General features: G+C 41.1%; 1 protein-coding gene across 1 annotated transcript in view; it reads right to left on the reverse strand.

Annotated features, from left to right (window-relative positions):
• The window catches only part of LOC135477449 (tubulin gamma-1 chain), a 31023-nt gene extending 12184 nt beyond the window's left edge, over nt 1-18839 (reverse strand). The window contains exons 1-9 of the mRNA XM_064757555.1: nt 18713-18839; nt 17430-17480; nt 16653-16714; nt 8696-8863; nt 8007-8075; nt 6497-6576; nt 4625-4751; nt 3352-3438; nt 2749-2898 (exon numbers count right to left, since the gene is read on the reverse strand). Coding sequence (XP_064613625.1) covers nt 2749-2898; nt 3352-3438; nt 4625-4751; nt 6497-6576; nt 8007-8075; nt 8696-8863; nt 16653-16714; nt 17430-17480; nt 18713-18761 — 843 coding nt within the window. The 5' untranslated portion in view covers nt 18762-18839. The remainder of the gene's footprint in view (nt 1-2748; nt 2899-3351; nt 3439-4624; nt 4752-6496; nt 6577-8006; nt 8076-8695; nt 8864-16652; nt 16715-17429; nt 17481-18712) is intronic.
• Nucleotides 18840-21638: the final 2799 nt, after the last annotated feature.

A 21638-nucleotide genomic window follows, 5' to 3' on the forward strand; every position in this document is an offset into this window, starting at 1 on the left:
CATATTTACACTTTTTGTCTGAAATAATTTGTTGCAAGGCCGTAATGCCCCTGAAAATGGTGCCTAGCCCACAGCCACTGTCTGGCCGCCGTAAAACAGGAAAGGCCTACCTGCCCTTGACAATAAAAGGATCAATTTTTTCACCCTGTCTGTCTGATTTTGTGTTTTGTTCTCGTACCATTTTCCTCTTACAGTAAGTTGATCTTTCCAATAATTTACAAACAACAATGCCATACCAGCCTGGATTCGGAAACCATGCCGTTAAACTGTAAGTGTGTACACATGAAGGTTTCCGATACTACTTTCCCATTGCGGGAGCAATGTACGAATCACGGTGTGGCTGCATGACGAAGTGTAGAGCTCTGTGAAACTGCTCATCTGTGAAAATGCCGTCACACGAGAGACGAAAGCAAATTAAATCCAAAATGTTGATAAAAAGAACACAAAAATGGATGCTTTTTTTCGTTATTATTTCTGCTTTAAAATGTACATACTCTAATATCATTTCAACAACAACATGGTAATCGGCTTTAATTTGGCGACCTAGGAAATGACCAGTACAGTAAAATGGTGATAACTTCATTAAACATGATCATCACATGTCAGAACAATGTGCTTTAGTGTGAAATGAGGACAAAATGGTTGTCTTAACTTTCCACTACAAACAAAAAAATAAGGCACTGCCCCCTCTCCCCAACTCCTCCCCAATTTTCGTGACTGCATGTATATGTAGGCCTATATGGTAACTTCAGCCCACTGCAGGACTCTTGCAAGCAAAATGTTTCTTCCAATACAAATTGATCATTTGAATTTTGCTGAATTTAAAAATCCCTCCTTCATCATACACATGTACAATAACTAGTTAAAGGGAAATAAAGCCATAGATTATAGACTATCTTGTCTGAAAGCAGAGCACTTTATTCTGATTCTAAACACCATTTTTAATCATTTTACCATTTGTTTTAGTGAAGTGACGCCAATGAGAAACGATTGTTTGTCAACCATGACGTCACATGGCAATCAGTCATAATGGAGATGTTCTGTATGGTGGTTTCTTCTGGGCTGTGTCTGGTTTCCTTCAGCCATAAACCATACTGCTGTCATGAAAGTGAAATATTTCTGAGTTCAGTGTTAAACACCAATCAATCACAATACAGCTAAAGGTTCTTCAGCAATCATAAAAGACAAAGAGGCAGTCATAATGGGTTGCTGAAATTCCTCCTCATGATTGCGTATTTGGTCTTAATGCCCTGTTTATCACTGTGGCCTCCATGCCCTGCACAATGGCCTTGATGCCCTAAACATTTGACACTTACCCAACACCAAACTGGCCTTGCCCCTTTTCTTGTTACATTCAAAGCCTGCAAATGCTTCTATACATGCAGTTTGACTGATGAAATGTAGCAGTCTGATGTGTGTTAAATAGCAAAAACATTATGTGACGGCACTGGTAGCATTGTGGTCAGAAGAGGCCACCACAGTGTAAAATATTGTAATGCATTTTACAAGATAAAGCAAAGTGTAAAAAACAAAACAAAAAAAACTTAATTTTTTTCCCTGTCTATTTTTCCTGGACCATGTTTAATGGTCTTTCATCTGACATATACTTCACCTGAAAGTGGTCTTTGCCGTTAAGAGAGGATGGTATCCTCTTTTCAAAACTGATTTTCAGCCCCATCAGTAGTACTTTACAAGCCTCTAACACCCTAGTTATAGCCGTAGGGCCATTTTGTATGACAAATACAGTATCTATCACTCCATTAAGAACATCAATTAATATCTGAAAGCTTGGAACACTGCCTCTCATTACCACTCATCCAACGAGGCATTCAAAGAATACCTGTAGCTCGCCTGACTGACCAGTTTGTCAAACTTCATAGTGTAATACATTCAAATACTGACCTCTAAACCCCAAAAAGATTAGAATGATTAACACTGTCATACACAGATATTATCTTCTAATTATATAGGGCTAAGATCTTGCCATAAAATCAACCATAAAGACCAAAATTATTATACTGTAACAACTATCTGTTTATCGTATGCATAAGGGTTGCAGAGCAGTGACGTCATATGTTATGCAGGTGTAAATCATTGTGGTGGAAAGAAAACAATGTGCACAACTTTACCACAGAGGTCTTTGATATCCAAATTGCGAAAAGCTCTTGGTTACGTATTTATTTATTTATTTGATTGGTGTTCCATGCCATACTCAAGAATATTTCACTTATACAACAGGGCCTGCATTATGGTAGGAGGAAACTGGGCAGAGCCTGGGGGGAACCCATGATCATCCGAAGGCTGCTGACAGAAAAGCATTTGATAATCTATGTACTATGGGAGGCATTTGCGATCCTGTGAACAGCTGAGCAAAATGTTGATTTATGAGGTAAAAAGACTTCCTCCCTCAATGATATGCAAATCACTACCGATGACTGGCTATCTGTGTACTATGGGTGGCCACTGTAACCCTATGATTGGCCAAAAACTAAACTGGACACTGAACCCGCCACCGAAAATATCTGATCTGCTTCTCACAATACTTCTCCTCGTGAGGCGAGCTAAAAAAAGTAAAAAAAAAACCAACTAATCCCAAATTTTTAAGCACTCTCAAAGCTTTAACCTTTCCAAAGTTTTTTAGTTAAAGGTTGACCAGTACCTATTCTTGAGTGCCAGACAAGGAAGTAGCAGGATTACCTCCCATAGCCTCAGGAGGAGGGATAGTCAGATGACAACTGCTGCCATTACCTTAGCGTCTGTGGTTAGTGGTGTGTACCCCGTCATCAGGAAGTGCAGCCTAGGGGTGGGGATAAGCGAGGCAATCAGACCAATCAGGTCATTGTTCATGTAACCCGGGTATCGTAATGTCGTTGTACTGGTTGACATCACAGTGGAGACCTAGACAATATGATACACAAGAATTATTAAAGGTAATAATTATCATTTAACCATTACAAACAGGAAATAAACTCAGCAGCCACCATGAAACATAGAGCCAGGCTTTTCTTCTGTGAAAGAAAATATTTTGTAAAGGACTTTCCAAGGCTTAATATCCTACATTTTTGTACAGGACTTTTCAAAACTTAATGTCCTACACTAATGGAGATTAACGGATTTATATTAGCGATTTGTATGCCCTTCCCTTTCGAACACAATGTAATAGGATATTTTACTTCGAAATATAAACTACTTTCGGTGAATTTTTGTAGAAATTATTACTATTTCAGTGCATTTTGAACTATTGAATATCAAAATTCCAGTACTCTGGAACCACCAATGTGACCCCTGACCTCTAATCTTCGACCTCTAACAATGTCCCTACTGCACTTTACCTCTGGCAACAGGACTCACCAGCTGGTTAATCTGCATAAAGGTGGGGTTCTCTATGTGTAGCCTGTCAGCTGCGATCCTATGCAGGGCTGTATTGTCCAGGACAACCTGTCAAAACACAGAGCAACACATGGAATAAACGGTGGCTGAACACCTCAATTTGTACAGAAGAATACCTGACTTGTGAGGCTGCACATATGTGTGAAAAAACATGTGCAGAACCACGAGGAAGTCATCATCTGCTCCATAGCTTGCCGCCAAAGCACACAACTCACAGCCTGCGCACACAACCCAGCACCTGAGCACGCAACTCTGTGTCTGAGTACACAAGTCCAAGCACACAGCTCACCACCCACACAACTCACCGCCCAAGCACACAACTCACCGCCCAAGCACACAACTTACCGCCCGACTGCACGAACTAAGTATATAATTCCATGTCCGAGCACACAAACTCACTGTCCGCGCACACAAACTCACTGTCCGCGCACACAAACTCACTGTCCGCGCACACAAACTCACTGTCCGAGCACACAATCTCACTGTGCGAGCACACAATCCCACTGTCTCAGCACACAAACTCACTGTCCGAGCACACAACTCAATGTCTGAGGACAGAACTCACCATCCAAGCAAATAACATCCCCAGAGCACACACCTTACCAACCAACCATACAACTCATCATCTGAACACATCTCACTGTTCTGACACTGGAATTGATGTTCAAGCGCCCAACTCACCACCCGAGCACACAACTCCCCACCTGTGCACACTCTACTTAATGCCCAAGCAACCTACTCAAGCACTCAAATCAATGCTCGAGCACTCAAATCAATGCCCAAGCACTCAACTCACTGTCTGGACACCTAACATCTGCCCAAGCACACTACTCACTCTTAGAACACCCTCCTCAATGCCCAAGCACCCAACTCACATTCCAGACACTTAACTCACTGCCCAGGAACCCAACTCAATGCCCAAGCACACAACTCACTTTCCAGACCCTGAGCTCTCTGCCCACACACCCAACTTAATGCCCAGACACCCAACTCACTGCCCACACACCCAACTCAATGCCCAAGCACCCAACTCAATGCCCAAGCACCCAACTCACTTTCCAGACTCTGAGCTCTCTGCCCACGCACTCAACTCAATGCCCAGACACCCAACTCACTGCCCAAGCACCCAACTCAATGCCCAAGCACCCAACTCAATGGCCAGACACCCAACTCACTTTCCAGACACTTAACTCAATGCCCAAACACTTAACTCAATGCCCAAGACCGCACCTACCACACAGTCAGCATTCTGAGTAAGCCTCTTCAGCGTGAGGATAGAGTTATACGGCTGAACAACAACATCAGAGATTTCATCCAGGTTGGGGAACACTGAGTATGTCTGTATCAACTTCTTAGGAAATCTACAATTGAAGAAAAAAAAACACAGTTCATATACCATCTGATCCATACTGATGTCAGAGGAATGTGTTCCAATCAAATCAGTATATGAAATGGTTGAAAACAGAATGATCTTGGTCCAATTCATAGATAATTTCTGCCTTGTCTTGGTTAATAATGCTTAATAGTTTATTGTTTCAAAGTGGCAATTCAGTCTCAGAATCAGTATTTAATATGATACCCGAAAGATTACCAGAATAAATTTCACCTGAGAGATTACCAGAGCATATTTCCCCAGGGAGATTACATTTATTATTTATGCAAAGATGAAATGTCAAGATTTTCTTCACTAATAAAAGTGATATATCAATGGCTCAGTTGGATATCACTTTTGTCATTACACACGCAGATGCCACGACATAAACAAAGGAAACATTTTGTTTTATGACGTTCCAATCTGAGAATGACGCCACGATACAAGTTCAGTCAATATTAATATTCCTAAGGTCACGCTATATACACAAGTCTGTGAAGGCCTAAAGTTAAACCACATTGCTTAAACTTGTATAAATGCACAAAAATTATAATATTGTCAGACTATAAATAACAAGGTGTTCGGGAGAATACCAGTAGCTCGCCTGATTGAGCAGTTTGTAAAACTGCACAATGTTCGTGTAATCCATTCAACTGTCATATACCTGTCTGTCTGTGGCATCCAATACCAGCCATCTGATACAAAGTCCTGTATCAGATGAGGACGTCCGCACTCTTTCTGGGACTACATTAAACTCCCTGACCTTGCCTGCGCCCTCTAGCGGGGAAACCCCTGAACTATATTTGAGATGTACGACGCTGACAAAGAAACACAGTTGAAAACTGCAGTAACTTCTCTGATTTTTATCCAAGTTAGTTCAGTTGTTCCACTTTGACATTTGATTTGTGTTGTCGCTGTGAACCACACAGTCGTGACATTTTGAAGTAACCTCCAAGTGTGTCCCACCTACTGCCGCCGAGAAAGCCAACATGAGCTGGATCAAGAAGGAAGGCCAAAAGTATTCTACTGTACGCATAAGAATTGCAGAGAAGTGACTTCATATGTTATCGTGTGGTAAACCATTGTGGTGGTAAAAAACACTGTGGGGAGTTATTGCACAACTTAACCACAAAGGTCTTTGATATGCAAACTGCGAACTGCATATGGTAATCCATGTACTATGGGAGGCAACTGCACCCCTGTGAATAGCTGAGCACAATATTGAGCTATGAGGTAAAAAGACTTTCTTGTGGGAAGGTCTGCTAGCATCCTCCGGATGGTCTTGGATTTCCCCTGGGCTCTGCCCAGTTTCCTCCCGCAATAAAGCTGGCTGCCGTTGTATAAGTGAAATATTCTTGAGTACGGTGTAAAACTCCAATCAAATAAATAAAAAAATAAGTAAAAGACTTCCTTGGTCTTTGATAACAAAATGATTGCTACCGATGATTGGCTATGCGGGTACTATGGGTGACCAATGCAACCCTGTGATTGGCCAAAACTTCTAATCACACTCGACACTGACACTGTCACTGACAGCATCTGATCCCACACTCATAATACCATAATACTTTGTTAGGCGAGGCTACTAAATAGAATATTTTGCAAGTATATTAAGCCACGAGACGCGAAGCATCGAGTGGATTATAATGTCCACCTTTCACAAGAAAAATATTTAGGATACTCAACCTCCACTGTTCAACAACCTCCATCCATCTCACCTGTCGTTAATCTCACCTGTCGTTTAGCCTCTCCAACATGTAGGAGCCCATTCCTGAGCCAGTTCCCCCTGCTATGGAATGACACAGCACAAAACCCTACAACACAAACACACTCAAAGACAGATTACATCTGGCAGTAATTAGACTTATGTTTGGGGTGGCCCTACCCACATGCTGAAACATCACACTACCCAACCTTTTTTTTTTTTTTAACTATGGAGTGTGCTGCAGATGTGATAGTAGTGAAGGCTGGTTAAATGTGATTAATTTGAAAATTGAATTGATTTCTAGATCAGGTCTTCAGTATTTATTTGATTGGTGTTTTATGTCATACTCAAGAATTTTTTCACTCATATGATAACACCCTGCATTATGGAGGGAGAAAAGTGAGCTGCGTCCAGGGGAAATCCACAACCATCTGCAGGTTGGCATTTCTTCAAAAAACAATCTCCATATTAACTTTAAAATAAAAGAAGGCTAAACTGTGAGGTAATGTTCATCAGTCAGACAACTGAAAACTGTAAGTAAAATACTTTCTTTTATTTTTTCACAATTTCTGATGAGTGTTGAAAGGCATTCAAAGATTTGAATACTATGGTGGGCTTTATGAGCCATACTGACGGTATCAAGGAACTCTGACGTCACATCACCTCTTTTCCAGATGTTCACCAGAAGGAAGGAACTTTTGGGAACATTATTTCAGAGATCTTTTACTCATGGGTAAAAAGAGTTATTCCATTCAGTGTCATGACTAGAGTTGAAATAACTTCCTCTGACATCAGAGGTCCTTAACTTTGATGCTAGTATGGTCCACAAAGCCCACCTTAGAATTCAAATGTTTGGATGTTTGTAAGAAATGAACGAAAGTATTTTTAAGTGCTCCATTTAGTGATGTCTACCTTGATTTTTAGAGGTCTTTTCCTAAAAAGTAATACCAAAAGAAGCCATTCTACAGAAATAAAAAAAGAAACGTAAAACCAAAGCTCAAGCCGACCTCTCGACCCAATATTAACAAATTCACTTCATTACCCTAAACTGAAAACTTCTCATTTTGGCATCAACATCAACAGTTGTTTTTGTAAAATGCAACATCTGAATGTTACCAGCAGCTTAAATTCAATCACACCAATTTTCAGGGAAACTTTGTCATGGTTTATAACTGAGAAAAAAAATTATGTTACCTTATGTTGTTTTTTTTAATTTCAATATGATAATATCCTATACGTTACATCTTATCCAAATCTTATCAGAATCAAACACTACAGCAGATGACACAAACCTCCTCTCCAAAAAGTTGTTTGGAAGGTAAAATGATATAAAATGGGAAAAATAAGTTTCAGCAAAAGTAATTCATCTTTACAAAACACATTCTCAGAGAGATTGAATTTAAACAGCTACACATCTGTATTTAGATAAAGTAGATGTAGTAGATAGTAAGTAAGATGTTTGGATTTTGAAATGCAGCTAACAGACAATTGTTATTGATAAGTAAGCTTGAGAAACAAGACCCTTTGACACATGCATACCTCCAAACTGTCACTTCCATCAGCCTCTCTGTCAATGATGTCAAAGATTTCCTCATATAGACGCTCAGCCTGCAACACCAGAACAAAACAGGAGATTGGGCGGATGTCATTGAGGCCAGAAAGTCGTTCATTATTGTGCAACGGTATTAAACTTTCTAGTTATAGCACAAAATTTATTACAGAAGAAAAAAAAAGACTCCATTTGTTAAAATCACCCTAAGTTCAGTTGGGGAGTTTTAATACTGCCTTTGATCCAGAGAGAGGTAATCAAATTAGCATTAGCTAGACTGGAACACAAAGTGACCGCATTGGTGGGCAACATTATGGTGGGAGGGAACCGGGCAGAAACAGGGCAGAACCCACGACCATCCGCAGGGTGCTGACAGACCTTCATACAGCCTGAGAGGAAGCTGGAATGGGCTGGACTTGAACTCCGTGACTGCACTGGTGAGAGGCTCCTGGGTAACTGTGCCTAACTGGCATGGTAACCAAGTCAACCATGGAGGTCTCCGTGAGTTTAAAGCTATTTTAGGTAGTATTTCAGCCGAATCGCATGACAGTGTACAACATGTTAGAACAATGACAAAAATAAAATCAACCAAAATGAACAAAAATCAGTGAATATTCCGGTAGCATTTTAATATATTACTGATTCAGGAAATGGTAAAAAAAGTTGACAAGCCTCTGACCTGAGAATGACCGCTGGCCCAGTTGTTACCTGCCCCACCCCCGTGTTTGGACAGGTAGACATTTTCAGGGTTATACAAATTGGCGTAGGGAGAGTTCAGGATGCTGTTGATAACCCGGGGCTCCAGGTCCAGCAAAACAGCTCTGGGGATGTAATGTTCATCATCAGCCTGCAAAGCAAAAGTGAATGTATGAATACAGAAGTGAAAATATGACAATGAAAGTGAGTGTGTTTGAAAAAAAGAGAACAGAGTGAAAGTTTGTGAAAGTGAAACTTGTATGTTTGTAGTGTTTGTTGTTTGACTCGTCTTAGATACTACATGTGAATGTTGTAGACCTTACATTCAACCACCTGTACACAGAACAAGACAGATATACCTAGCACGTGCTACTCAGTTCCTACAGTTACATTCATGGTACAGCTGGTGTATTTATCAATGCCATAAGTCTTAACATCACAAAAAATGTCTTCATCTAGTCTTCGCTGCACAGGGGTCAGGGCCATATTTAGAAAAAAAAATGATGGCTTTAAAACCGATTTCAGAGAGCCATTTCGGAATTAAATCAAAATTCAAAGTCTTTCCAAAACACTTTGATTCTGGTAGCGAAAGTTGGATACATATGGCTTAAGATAATGCTGATGAGGTGGACAAAATTTTACTTAAAAATAAGCCTTAACATCGTATTTCAAATTCAGAGTGAAGTCTGAAATGTGATTGTGAAATCAGTTCCTGATTACCAAATTTAAAGGTAACAATGTGATATACCGCATTTAGAAATGTTACAAAATGCAACTCGAATTATGCTTTCTGGGAGTTCTTCAGTGAAAAAAAGAAAATTTGTACAAAAAAAACAAACCTTTTATTTGTAAATAACCACATTTTCATGTTTGATCACCTGGAGAGGCCATTGTTTTCTAAAACTACTTTTCTGAAACAACTTAGGTATAGCTCTAGGGATACTACATAAAATGTCCTTGACAAACAAGATGTTTTTTTTCTGGACTGTCTATAGGAAAACCACCCATACCTCCTCACCACTGTAATGCTACACAGTTATATTATACAGAATACAGAGTGAAAACATAAAAAGGTAGACACATGTAGCACACTACATACCAGCTCATGATGAATCCAGCTAACCTGGTAGATAGCACACTACATAACAGCTCATGATGAATCCAGCTCACCTGGTATATACATGTAGCACACTACATACCAGCTCACGATGAATCCAGCTCACCTGGTATATACCACACTACATACCAGCTCACGATGAATCCAGCTCACCTGGTAGATACCACACTACATAACAGCTCATGATGAATCCAGCTCACCTGGTAGATACCACACTACATAACAGCTCATGATGAATCCAGTTAACCTGGTAGGTAGCACACTACATAACAGCTCATGATGAATCCAGCTCACCTGGTAGGTAGCACACTACATAACAGCTCATGATGAATCCAGCTCACCTGGTATATACCACACAACATAACAGCTCATGACAAATCCAGCTCACCTGGTAGATACCACACAACATAACAGCTCATGATGAATCCAGCTCACCTGGTAGGTAGCACACTACATAACAGCTCATGATGAATCCAGTTAACCTGGTAGATACCACACTACATACCAGCTCACGATGAATCCAGCTCACCTGGTAGATACCACACTACATAACAGCTCATGATGAATCCAGCTCACCTGGTAGATACATGTAGCACACTACATAACAGCTCATGATGAATGCAGCTAACCTGGTAGATACCACACTACATAACAGCTCATGATGAATCCAGTTAACCTGGTAGATACCACACTACATAACAGCTCATGATGAATCCAGCTCACCTGGTAGATACCACATTACATAACAGCTCATGACAAATCCAGCTCACCTGGTAGATACCACACAACATAACAGCTCATGATGCATCCAGCTCACCTGGTAGATACCACACAACATAACAGCTCATGATGAATCCAGTTAACCTGGTAGATACCACACTACATACAAGCTCACGATGAATCCAGCTCACCTGGTAGATACCACACTACATAACAGCTCATGATGAATCCAGCTCACCTGGTAGATACATGTAGCACACTACATAACAGCTCATGATGAATGCAGCTAACCTGGTAGATACCACACTACATACCAGCTCATGATGAATCCAGCTCACCTGGTAGATACCACACTACATACCAGCTCATGATGAATCCAGCTAACCTGGTAGATACCACACTACATACCAGCTCATGATGAATCCAGCTCACCTGGTAGATACCACACTACATACCAGCTCATGATGAATCCAGCTCACCTGGTAGATACCACACTACATACCAGCTCACGATGAATCCAGCTCACCTGGTAGATACCACACTACATAACAGCTCATGATGAATCCAGCTCACTTGGTAGATACATGTAGCACAGTACATACCAGCTCACGATGAATCCAGCTCACCTGGTAGGTACCACACTACATACCAGCTCATGATGAATCCAGCTCACCTGGTAGATACCACACTACATACCAGCTCACGATGAACCCAGCTCACCTGGTAGATACCACACTACATAACAGCTCATGATGAATCCAGCTCACCTGGTAGATACCACACTACATAACAGCTCATGATGAATCCAGCTAACCTGGTAGATACCACACTACATACCAGCTCATGATGAATCCAGCTCACCTGGTAGATACCACACTACATACAAGCTCACGATGAATCCAGCTCACCTGGTAGGTAGCACACTACATAACAGCTCATGATGCATCCAGCTCACCTGGTAGATACCACACTACATACCAGCTCACGATGAATCCAGCTCACCTGGTAGATACCACACTACATAACAGCTCATGATGAATCCAGCTCACCTGGTAGATACCACACTACATACCAGCTCATGATGAATCCAGCTCACCTGGTAGATACCACACTACATAACAGCTCATGATGAATCCAGCTCACCTGGTAGATACCACACAACATAACAGCTCATGATGAATCCAGCTCACCTGGTAGGTAGCACACTACATAACAGCTCATGATGAATCCAGCTCACCTGGTAGATACCACACTACATAACAGCTCATGATGAATCCAGCTCACCTGGTAGGTAGCATACTACATAACAGCTCATGATGCATCCAGCTCACCTGGTAGATACCACACTACATACCAGCTCACGATGAATCCAGCTCACCTGGTAGATACCACACTACATAACAGCTCATGATGAATCCAGCTCACCTGGTAGGTAGCACACTACATACCAGCTCACGATGAATCCAGCTCACCTGGTAGATACCACACTACATACCAGCTCACGATGAATCCAGCTCACCTGGTAGATAACACACTACATACCAGCTCACGATGAATCCAGCTCACCTGGTAGATACCACACTACATAACAGCTCATGATGCATCCAGCTCACCTGGTAGATACCACACTACATACCAGCTCACGATGAATCCAGCTCACCTGGTAGATACCACACTACATACCAGCTCACGATGAATCCAGCTCACCTGGTAGATACCACACTACATACCAGCTCATGATGAATCCAGCTCACCTGGTAGATACCACATTACATAACAGCTCATGATGAATCCAGCTCACCTGGTAGGTAGCACACTACATACCAGCTCACGATGAATCCAGCTCACCTGGTAGATACCACACTACATAACAGCTCATGATGCATCCAGCTCACCTGGTAGATACCACACTACATACCAGCTCACGATGAATCCAGCTCACCTGGTAGATACCACACTACATACCAGCTCACGATGAATCCAGCTCACCTGGTAGATACCACACTACATACCAGCTCATGATGAATCCAGCTCACCTGGTAGATACCACATTACATAACAGCTCATGATGAATCCAGCTCACCTGGTAGATACCACACTACATACCAGCTCACGATGAATCCAGCTCACCTGGTAGATACCACACTACATACCAGCTCATGATGCATCCAGCTCACCTGGTAGATACCACACTACATACCAGCTCACGATGAATCCAGCTCACCTGGTAGATATATGTAGCACACTACATACCAGCTCATAATGAATCTAGCTCACCTGGTAGATACATGTAGCACACTACATACCAGCCCATGATGAATCCAGCTCACCTGGTAGATACCACACTACATACCACCTCATGATGAATCCAGCTCACCTGGTAGGTAGCACACTACATACCAGCTCACGATGAATCCAGCTCACCTGGTAGATACCACACTACATACCAGCTCACGATGAATCCAGCTCACCTGGTAGATAACACACTACATACCAGCTCACGATGAATCCAGCTCACCTGGTAGATACCACACTACATAACAGCTCATGATGCATCCAGCTCACCTGGTAGATACCACACTACATACCAGCTCACGATGAATCCAGCTCACCTGGTAGATACCACACTACATACCAGCTCACGATGAATCCAGCTCACCTGGTAGATACCACACTACATACCAGCTCATGATGAATCCAGCTCACCTGGTAGATACCACATTACATAACAGCTCATGATGAATCCAGCTCACCTGGTAGGTAGCACACTACATACCAGCTCACGATGAATCCAGCTCACCTGGTAGATACCACACTACATACCAGCTCACGATGAATCCAGCTCACCTGGTAGATAACACACTACATACCAGCTCACGATGAATCCAGCTCACCTGGTAGATACCACACTACATAACAGCTCATGATGCATCCAGCTCACCTGGTAGATACCACACTACATACCAGCTCACGATGAATCCAGCTCACCTGGTAGATACCACACTACATACCAGCTCACGATGAATCCAGCTCACCTGGTAGATACCACACTACATACCAGCTCATGATGAATCCAGCTCACCTGGTAGATACCACATTACATAACAGCTCATGATGAATCCAGCTCACCTGGTAGATACCACACTACATACCAGCTCACGATGAATCCAGCTCACCTGGTAGATACCACACTACATACCAGCTCATGATGCATCCAGCTCACCTGGTAGATACCACACTACATACCAGCTCACGATGAATCCAGCTCACCTGGTAGATATATGTAGCACACTACATACCAGCTCATAATGAATCTAGCTCACCTGGTAGATACATGTAGCACACTACATACCAGCCCATGATGAATCCAGCTCACCTGGTAGATACCACACTACATAACAGCTCATGATGAATCCAGCTCACCTGGTAGATACCACACTACATACAAGCTCATGATGAATTCAGCTCACCTGGTAGATACCACACTACATACCAGCTCATGATGAATCCAGCTCACCTGGTAGGTAGCACACTACATAACAGCTCATGATGCATCCAGCTCACCTGGTAGATACCACACTACATACCATCTCACGATGAATCCAGCTCACCTGGTAGATACCACACTACATAACAGCTCATGATGAATCCAGCTCACCTGGTAGATACCACACTACATACCAGCTCATGATGAATCCAGCTCACTTGGTAGATACCACACTACATAACAGCTCATGATGAATCCAGCTCACCTGGTAGATACCACACAACATAACAGCTCATGATGAATCCAGCTCACCTGGTAGGTAGCACACTACATAACAGCTCATGATGAATCCAGCTCACCTGGTATATACCACACTACATAACAGCTCATGATGAATCCAGCTCACCTGGTAGATACCACACTACATAACAGCTCATGATGAATCCAGCTCACCTGGTAGGTAGCATACTACATAACAGCTCATGATGCATCCAGCTCACCTGGTAGATACCACACTACATACCAGCTCACGATGAATCCAGCTCAGCTGGTAGATACCACACTACATACCAGCTCACGATGAATCCAGCTCACCTGGTAGGTACCACACTACATACCAGCTCACGATGAATCCAGCTCACCTGGTAGATACCACACTACATACCAGCTCATGATGAATCCAGCTCACCTGGTAGGTAGCACACTACATAACAGCTCATGATGAATCCAGCTCACCTGGTAGATACCACACTACATAACAGCTCATGATGAATCCAGCTCACCTGGTAGATACCACACTACATACCAGCTCATGATGAATCCAGCTCACCTGGTAGATACCACACTACATACCAGCTCACGATGAATCCAGCTCACCTGGTAGATACCACACTACATAACAGCTCATGATGAATCCAGCTCACCTGGTAGATACCACACTACATACCAGCTCATGATGAATCCAGCTCACCTGGTAGATACCACACTACATAACAGCTCATGATGAATCCAGCTCACCTGGTAGATACCACACAACATAACAGCTCATGATGAATCCAGCTCACCTGGTAGGTAGCACACTACATAACAGCTCATGATGAATCCAGCTCACCTGGTAGATACCACACTACATAACAGCTCATGATGAATCCAGCTCACCTGGTAGGTAGCATACTACATAACAGCTCATGATGCATCCAGCTCACCTGGTAGATACCACACTACATACCAGCTCACGATGAATCCAGCTCACCTGGTAGATACCACACTACATACCAGCTCACGATGAATCCAGCTCACTTGGTAGATACCACACTACATACCAGCTCATGATGAATCCAGCTCACCTGGTAGATACCACACTACATACCAGCTCATGGTGAATCCAGCTCACCTGGTAGATACCATACTACATACCACCTCATGATGAATCCAGCTCACCTGGTAGATACATGTAGCACACTACATACCAGCTCATAATGAATCCAGCTCACCTGGTAGATACATGTAGCACACTACATACCAGCCCATGATGAATCCAGCTCACCTGGTAGATACCACACTACATACCAGCTCACGATGAATCCAGCTCACCTGGTAGATACCACACTACATAACAGCTCACGATGAATCCAGCTCACCTGGTAGATACCACACCACATACCAGCTCATGATGAATCCAGCTCACCTGGTAGATACCACACTACATACCAGCTCATGATGAATCCAGCTCACCTGGTAGATACATGTAGCACACTACATACCAGCTCATAATGAATCCAGCTCACCTGGTAGATACATGTAGCACACTACATACCAGCCCATGATGAATCCAGCTCACCTGGTAGATACCACACTACATAACAGCTCATGATGAATCCAGCTCACCTGGTAGATACCACACTACATACAAGCTCATGATGAATTCAGCTAACCTGGTAGATAGCACACTACATACCAGCTCAAGATGAATTCAGCTCACCTGGTAGATACATGTAGCACACTACATACCAGCTAATGATGAATCCCAGCTAACCTGGTAGATACATGTAGTTCACTACATACCAGCTCATGATGAATCCAGCTAACCTGGTAGATATATGTAGCACACTATGTAACAGCTCATGATGAATTCAGCTAACCTGGTAGATACATGTAGCACACTACATACCAGCTCATGATGAATCCAGCTCACCTGGTATATACCACACTACATAATACCTCATGATGAATCCAGCTTACCTGGTAGATACCACACTATGTAACAGCTTATGATAAAGCCAACTAACCTGGTAGATACCACACTACATCACAGCTCATGATGAATCCAGCTAACTGGTATAAAGCACACTAAATACAAGCTTATGATGAATCCAGCTAACCTGGTAGCTATCACATTAAATACCAGCTCATGATGAATCCAGCTAACCTGGTAGGTAGCACACTACATAACAGCTCATGATGAATCCAGCTAACCTGGTAGCTATCACACTAAGTACCAGCTCATGATGAATCCAGCTAACCTGGTAGGTAGCACATTACATAACAGCTCATGATGAATCCAGCTAATCTGGTAGCTAGCACACCACATAACAGCTCATGATGAATCCAGCTAACCTGATAAAAGAAGACATCCTTTCGATCTGTTCCCTCTGTTGCAAAATCTTCCAGAATTCCCTCTGTAAGCCAGTAAACAAAAAAATATTTAGAATATCAATTATTTAGAAAATTGACATATGTATAAGAGATGATGATTTTTTTCTTCATTTTATGTAGTTTTAACATGCTCATTTCCTGTACATCTTGCATTATCCCGCATCAGACAAAATACTCGCTTTTCACTGGACAAGTCACTTGGGGTACAGGTATATTCTAGAATCCTGCAGATGAAGTCAAACATGTGTTGTGAGTAGGTTATCTCCCTTTTGTTGGGTTATGAATACAATGGTCACATCGCTGAAGGGATTCACCTATACATGGGTCTTTTGCACTGAATTGATGGGTCTTTGCAGGATAAATTCGTTACCTGATTACTCAGTGATAGGACATGGAAATATATTGTGTCACTAATTCTTGTATTGTAATCATATAACTAATAGTATCCTGTCACTGAGTAACCATGTAACTAATTAAGTGAGTATTACACATGAGGTTATCCTTTACAAACAATTAAGACCCTAGTAACAGAAAAAATATCAGGAGAGTCAGTTGGGAAAATTTTTGTTAAAGTTGTGCCCTTTTTGGAGGACTAGTTGTGCTACCCACAAGAAACATACTTTTAATCACTACCCATGCACAAAAGAATTTTCACTGCCATTACAAAGCAAAAGATATTAGGAATATACAGGAAGCAGTAGAATTACATGATTTACATCTTATCTGTTTTTGTCTCACCTGGATTAATCCCATGCTCAGCACACAGCTGTTTCCAAAATTCCATTCCAACTGTAGACAAAACAAAGCAACCATGAAATTCCATCTCAACTGTAGACAAAACCAACCAACCATACAAGATTACACATCAAACTTGAAAACAGAGCGGTTTAACCATCTCCCTTTGGATGCCTAGTTTGAGCTTTGAGCTATGAACATTTCTGAAATGTTACATATTGATGTATTTATTTACTTATGAGGTCTACATTAATGGCACCCAAACTCACCTGCACTAAAAATGTAATTTTTTTTTGCTCCTTGCAGGGTTGAATAAAGAAGATTGAAATTGTGCTTACAAACAGCAATGGGAATATAACAATGAATTTCAATGCCAAACCTCTGTTACATTTCAAACCCACAAGTAGGTCATGTGACACGTCAAAATGGCTGGTGACGGCAAGGCGACTGGTACTGCAGAGTTAATTAATTTCATCCACAACCAGGCCATGAAATTTGGCACGAACGAAACAATTGTTCATGTGTTCATTACATGTAGTGTAATTGTGCAAACTGCTAAATTCGTTACACTGATCTGCACCTTGAAACGTTCACACAAATGCAGCGCTTGAACTGCGTAGCACTTAACGGGTATATCAGAGCTACCCACACAAGGTCGCCAGCCCTCCTCATAGACAGCCATCACAAAATAAAAGTCTGTGTCAGTAGTTAGAGCTATATCTTCCCAGATTCAACTCGTGTCTGCTGGCAAAAAAAGGCTAATAATATGTGAACGAAAGCTGTTATTTGGTGCCATAGTGCTACAAAGTTTTCAACTGAACTTCAACTCTATGTCATTACGCACTAAAATTTATGCATGTACACTACATGTCTCTCAAGGATATTACATAATTAACGATGATAGTATTTGATATTCCACCCAAAAATTACATGCACATAGAAAGGAGAAGAGGAGATGAGCTAGTTTTTCACGAGTTGGAAGGAGGTGAGAGTTTGAAATCTGAACCAAGTTTTTTGAGAGGTGGGGATGGCCTGAGTGTAACGATTAACGTCAGAAGTTAACAATAGCACACACACTGAGTCTATCTAGATGGAACTAAGTCCAGGGGAAAGCCACGACTATCCACGAATTGCTGACAAAACAGTTTTATTTTTTGTACATTCATAAAAATTTTGTTGCTGTTAGCATAATGTTGTTGTTGTTGCACATCAGTACTTCAGGGAAGTTGTTGGTCACTTAAGGACTGTTCCGTAACTAACAAGTCACCAGCGAGGAAAACTCTTACTCTGATTCCCACATTGTCCAAGCTGCAGTGTTATTATTTCACGAGGCATATTTCCTTCCTTGCCCGGCTTAGAAAGACAGTCCTACGGCTTCCAAAGACGTGTGTTGACAATGAAGATCGAAAATGGCGGCAAATTATGATGTTCGTCATCAAAGAGCCTTCAACACGTTGAGTGCTAATTATAAATATTTCTGACACGTTGATGAGGTTTGAACTTTAAAATACTACACATGGTATACTTTGTATTGAGTTATCAAAGCTGGTATCTTCAAAAATATGTTGCATATTTGTTTTTACCCAAAGCACTACGTTCATGTTTTATCACACTCGTACATTTCTGGTACCTGTCACATGCATGCTTCGGCCTGTCATTCAACATTCCTTGACACACTGGGGAGGACGAAGCTAACGCCATATAGGACATACTACATTTTAGGCAGTGAACAATTATTTGTAAATATGTACATTTCTGTAAGAAGAAAAAGACATTTGAAAATTACGCAAACTTCGTAAGGAAGATTGTGAAAAGTTATTTGTAAATATGACCTTTAGTATTTTTCTCAACTTTCTTTTATGGAGAAAAGGTCATGTGGAAATAAATTGTGGAATTTTGGACACCCTCTTGGTATAATGGACGTTTCACATATTCATTCATATATAAAATTATGCTCTGAATAAGAATGGGATGCATGTCTAACATTTTGTTAATTGTTTATGCCCAAAACACCTGCGGGTATGTTAATTCAGAATAATGACAACATTTATGAACATAGGCCTACATGTATTTACAAACATAAATATGATTAAAACTCTGGTTTGACGCGTTTCTCATCAGAAAAGACTAATATACATTTGCTGGACATCCATGGTCACATTTAAAACATATTTGTATGCATAAATACTTCGAACTTTCAATTATAATACGGTATACCAAGATACCAAAAGACAAGATATTAAAGAACATAGGCCTATATCTAGAAATAATTCTTCCCAACTTGACTTATGAGCTGGATTTGTATTCTTTACAACACTCTTTCATGATTTGGCTTGTTTTCTTGAGAAACATATACACCTATAGTAACACAGGTCCAGTTGTATTTTCAGATCCAGACACCAAAAACGACACCGAATTCGGTCACTCCAAACACCCGATCACATATTGACCCCACTTGATTACCGGTTTAGTAGTATTACGCCGTAAACACGTGGTAGTGTTGTCAAATCGCCCCCGCTCAAAAGTGACCAGTCGATTGAAAATAGTTCAAATTGATTTCATATAAGCTGCGTTCAGATGATGGGATTTGTCGAACGCTACAAATGAACGGAATTATAGCACATGTCCTGTGTTCATTCGACGGGCGAGTCGACTCGACAATCGCATCGCGTGAATTCGAGGTTAGGCTGTTTCCAGGTACATATGTGATTCAGTTAGCCACAGTACATAGTTTTACATGTATTACTTCTCAGGCATTTGTGTATTATAGCAGTGTTTCCTTTCACCCTAATTCACCCTGGTTGTCGTCGTATAAGCGAAATACTCTAGAGTATATATACGGCGTAAAACATAAAATAAATAAATAAATAAATATTGCAACAGTAAAATGCTTCACAATCTTACTTGATCCAAACGGAAAATTAACTGAGAGCTTCATGCACATAACACGGTGCCAGTACCAAATATAACTGAGGGTTTATTTATTCATACATGTATTTAAATGTTGTCTAACGTCATATTCAAGAATTTTTGCTTCTACGATTCTCTTAATTTTTCCTAGAATTGAGTTGTCTGGAGTAAACAACCGACCTTTTGCAAGTTACTGATGAGCTTTTCCACATGTGACCTAGAGAAATGCACACACTATTGGTGGAAGACGAGTGGTCACCAACCCAGCAACGTATATATAAGACCACGCGATCGCCATCGATCGCTTACTGTCATCGATGTCCGGCTCACTAACACAGTGAGAGCGTCGTGTTGACGTGAAACATTCGACATAAAACACAAACAGATAAATGAATCTATAAATAAATATATTTGACAAGTGTATAGCTCTAGAAATATGGTCAGCAACAACTCATTGATACATACTCTGATTTAATACCTGATATAGGAAGCAAATTTTTACAGTTTGTATAAATATTTATAACAGATCTAATCAGAAAGTAAAAAGAAAAATAGATCCAATTATCATAATTATTGAAAATATTTAGTTGAAAACAGTTTTCTTCATAGGCATATACATTCATCCAAATATTTGACAGTGTGGAACGTTGAGACTCGCTAAAAAAATATGTGAAGCCTTTCTCCGCACTCTCTCTGCGATCTCTACTTACATGTACAGGACTTACAGACCTATGCTTGGACTGGAGAATTCTTGACACTTAGGAAATAGATCTCATTTTTAACACCTCCACGCTTGCGTGACATAGGCCTATTTATGCACAACCTAGTGTACACAATTGGTGGCAGACAAGAATGGTGGTTTTCTGTTTTTTTTTTTTAATGTTTGTTTTTCTTTTCACTTTTGCGGTCGGAGTTTTTCTTTTTCTTCTTTTTCCTAGATAATCAGCCAATCGAATTACCACTTGGTTCGCACTGTCGTGTAAATCGAGATGATTGTTTATCTCGGGACCCGACTTAGTTATCTCGAGCCCCGAGATAATCATCCAATGATAATGTCACATACATGAATGTTTCAACAAAAGCGAAGCTAAACGTATATCCGATTGGCTTATTATCTCGGGACCCCAAGATCTTTTTCTGGGAGTTTTTCTTTCTTTTTTATCTGTATGCTTCACAAAAAAAGAAAAGAAAAACGCCAATCCAATCTCTTTTTTGGGTAGTTTTTCTTTTATTTTTGCTCTGCTCAAAAAAACAAAAGTTAAACTCCCACGTGATCTCCTCTTTTGGGAGGTTTTTCTTTTT

The sequence above is a fragment of the Liolophura sinensis genome, chromosome 11 (assembly GCF_032854445.1).
Source record: "Liolophura sinensis isolate JHLJ2023 chromosome 11, CUHK_Ljap_v2, whole genome shotgun sequence".
Taxonomy (NCBI): domain Eukaryota; kingdom Metazoa; phylum Mollusca; class Polyplacophora; order Chitonida; family Chitonidae; genus Liolophura; species Liolophura sinensis.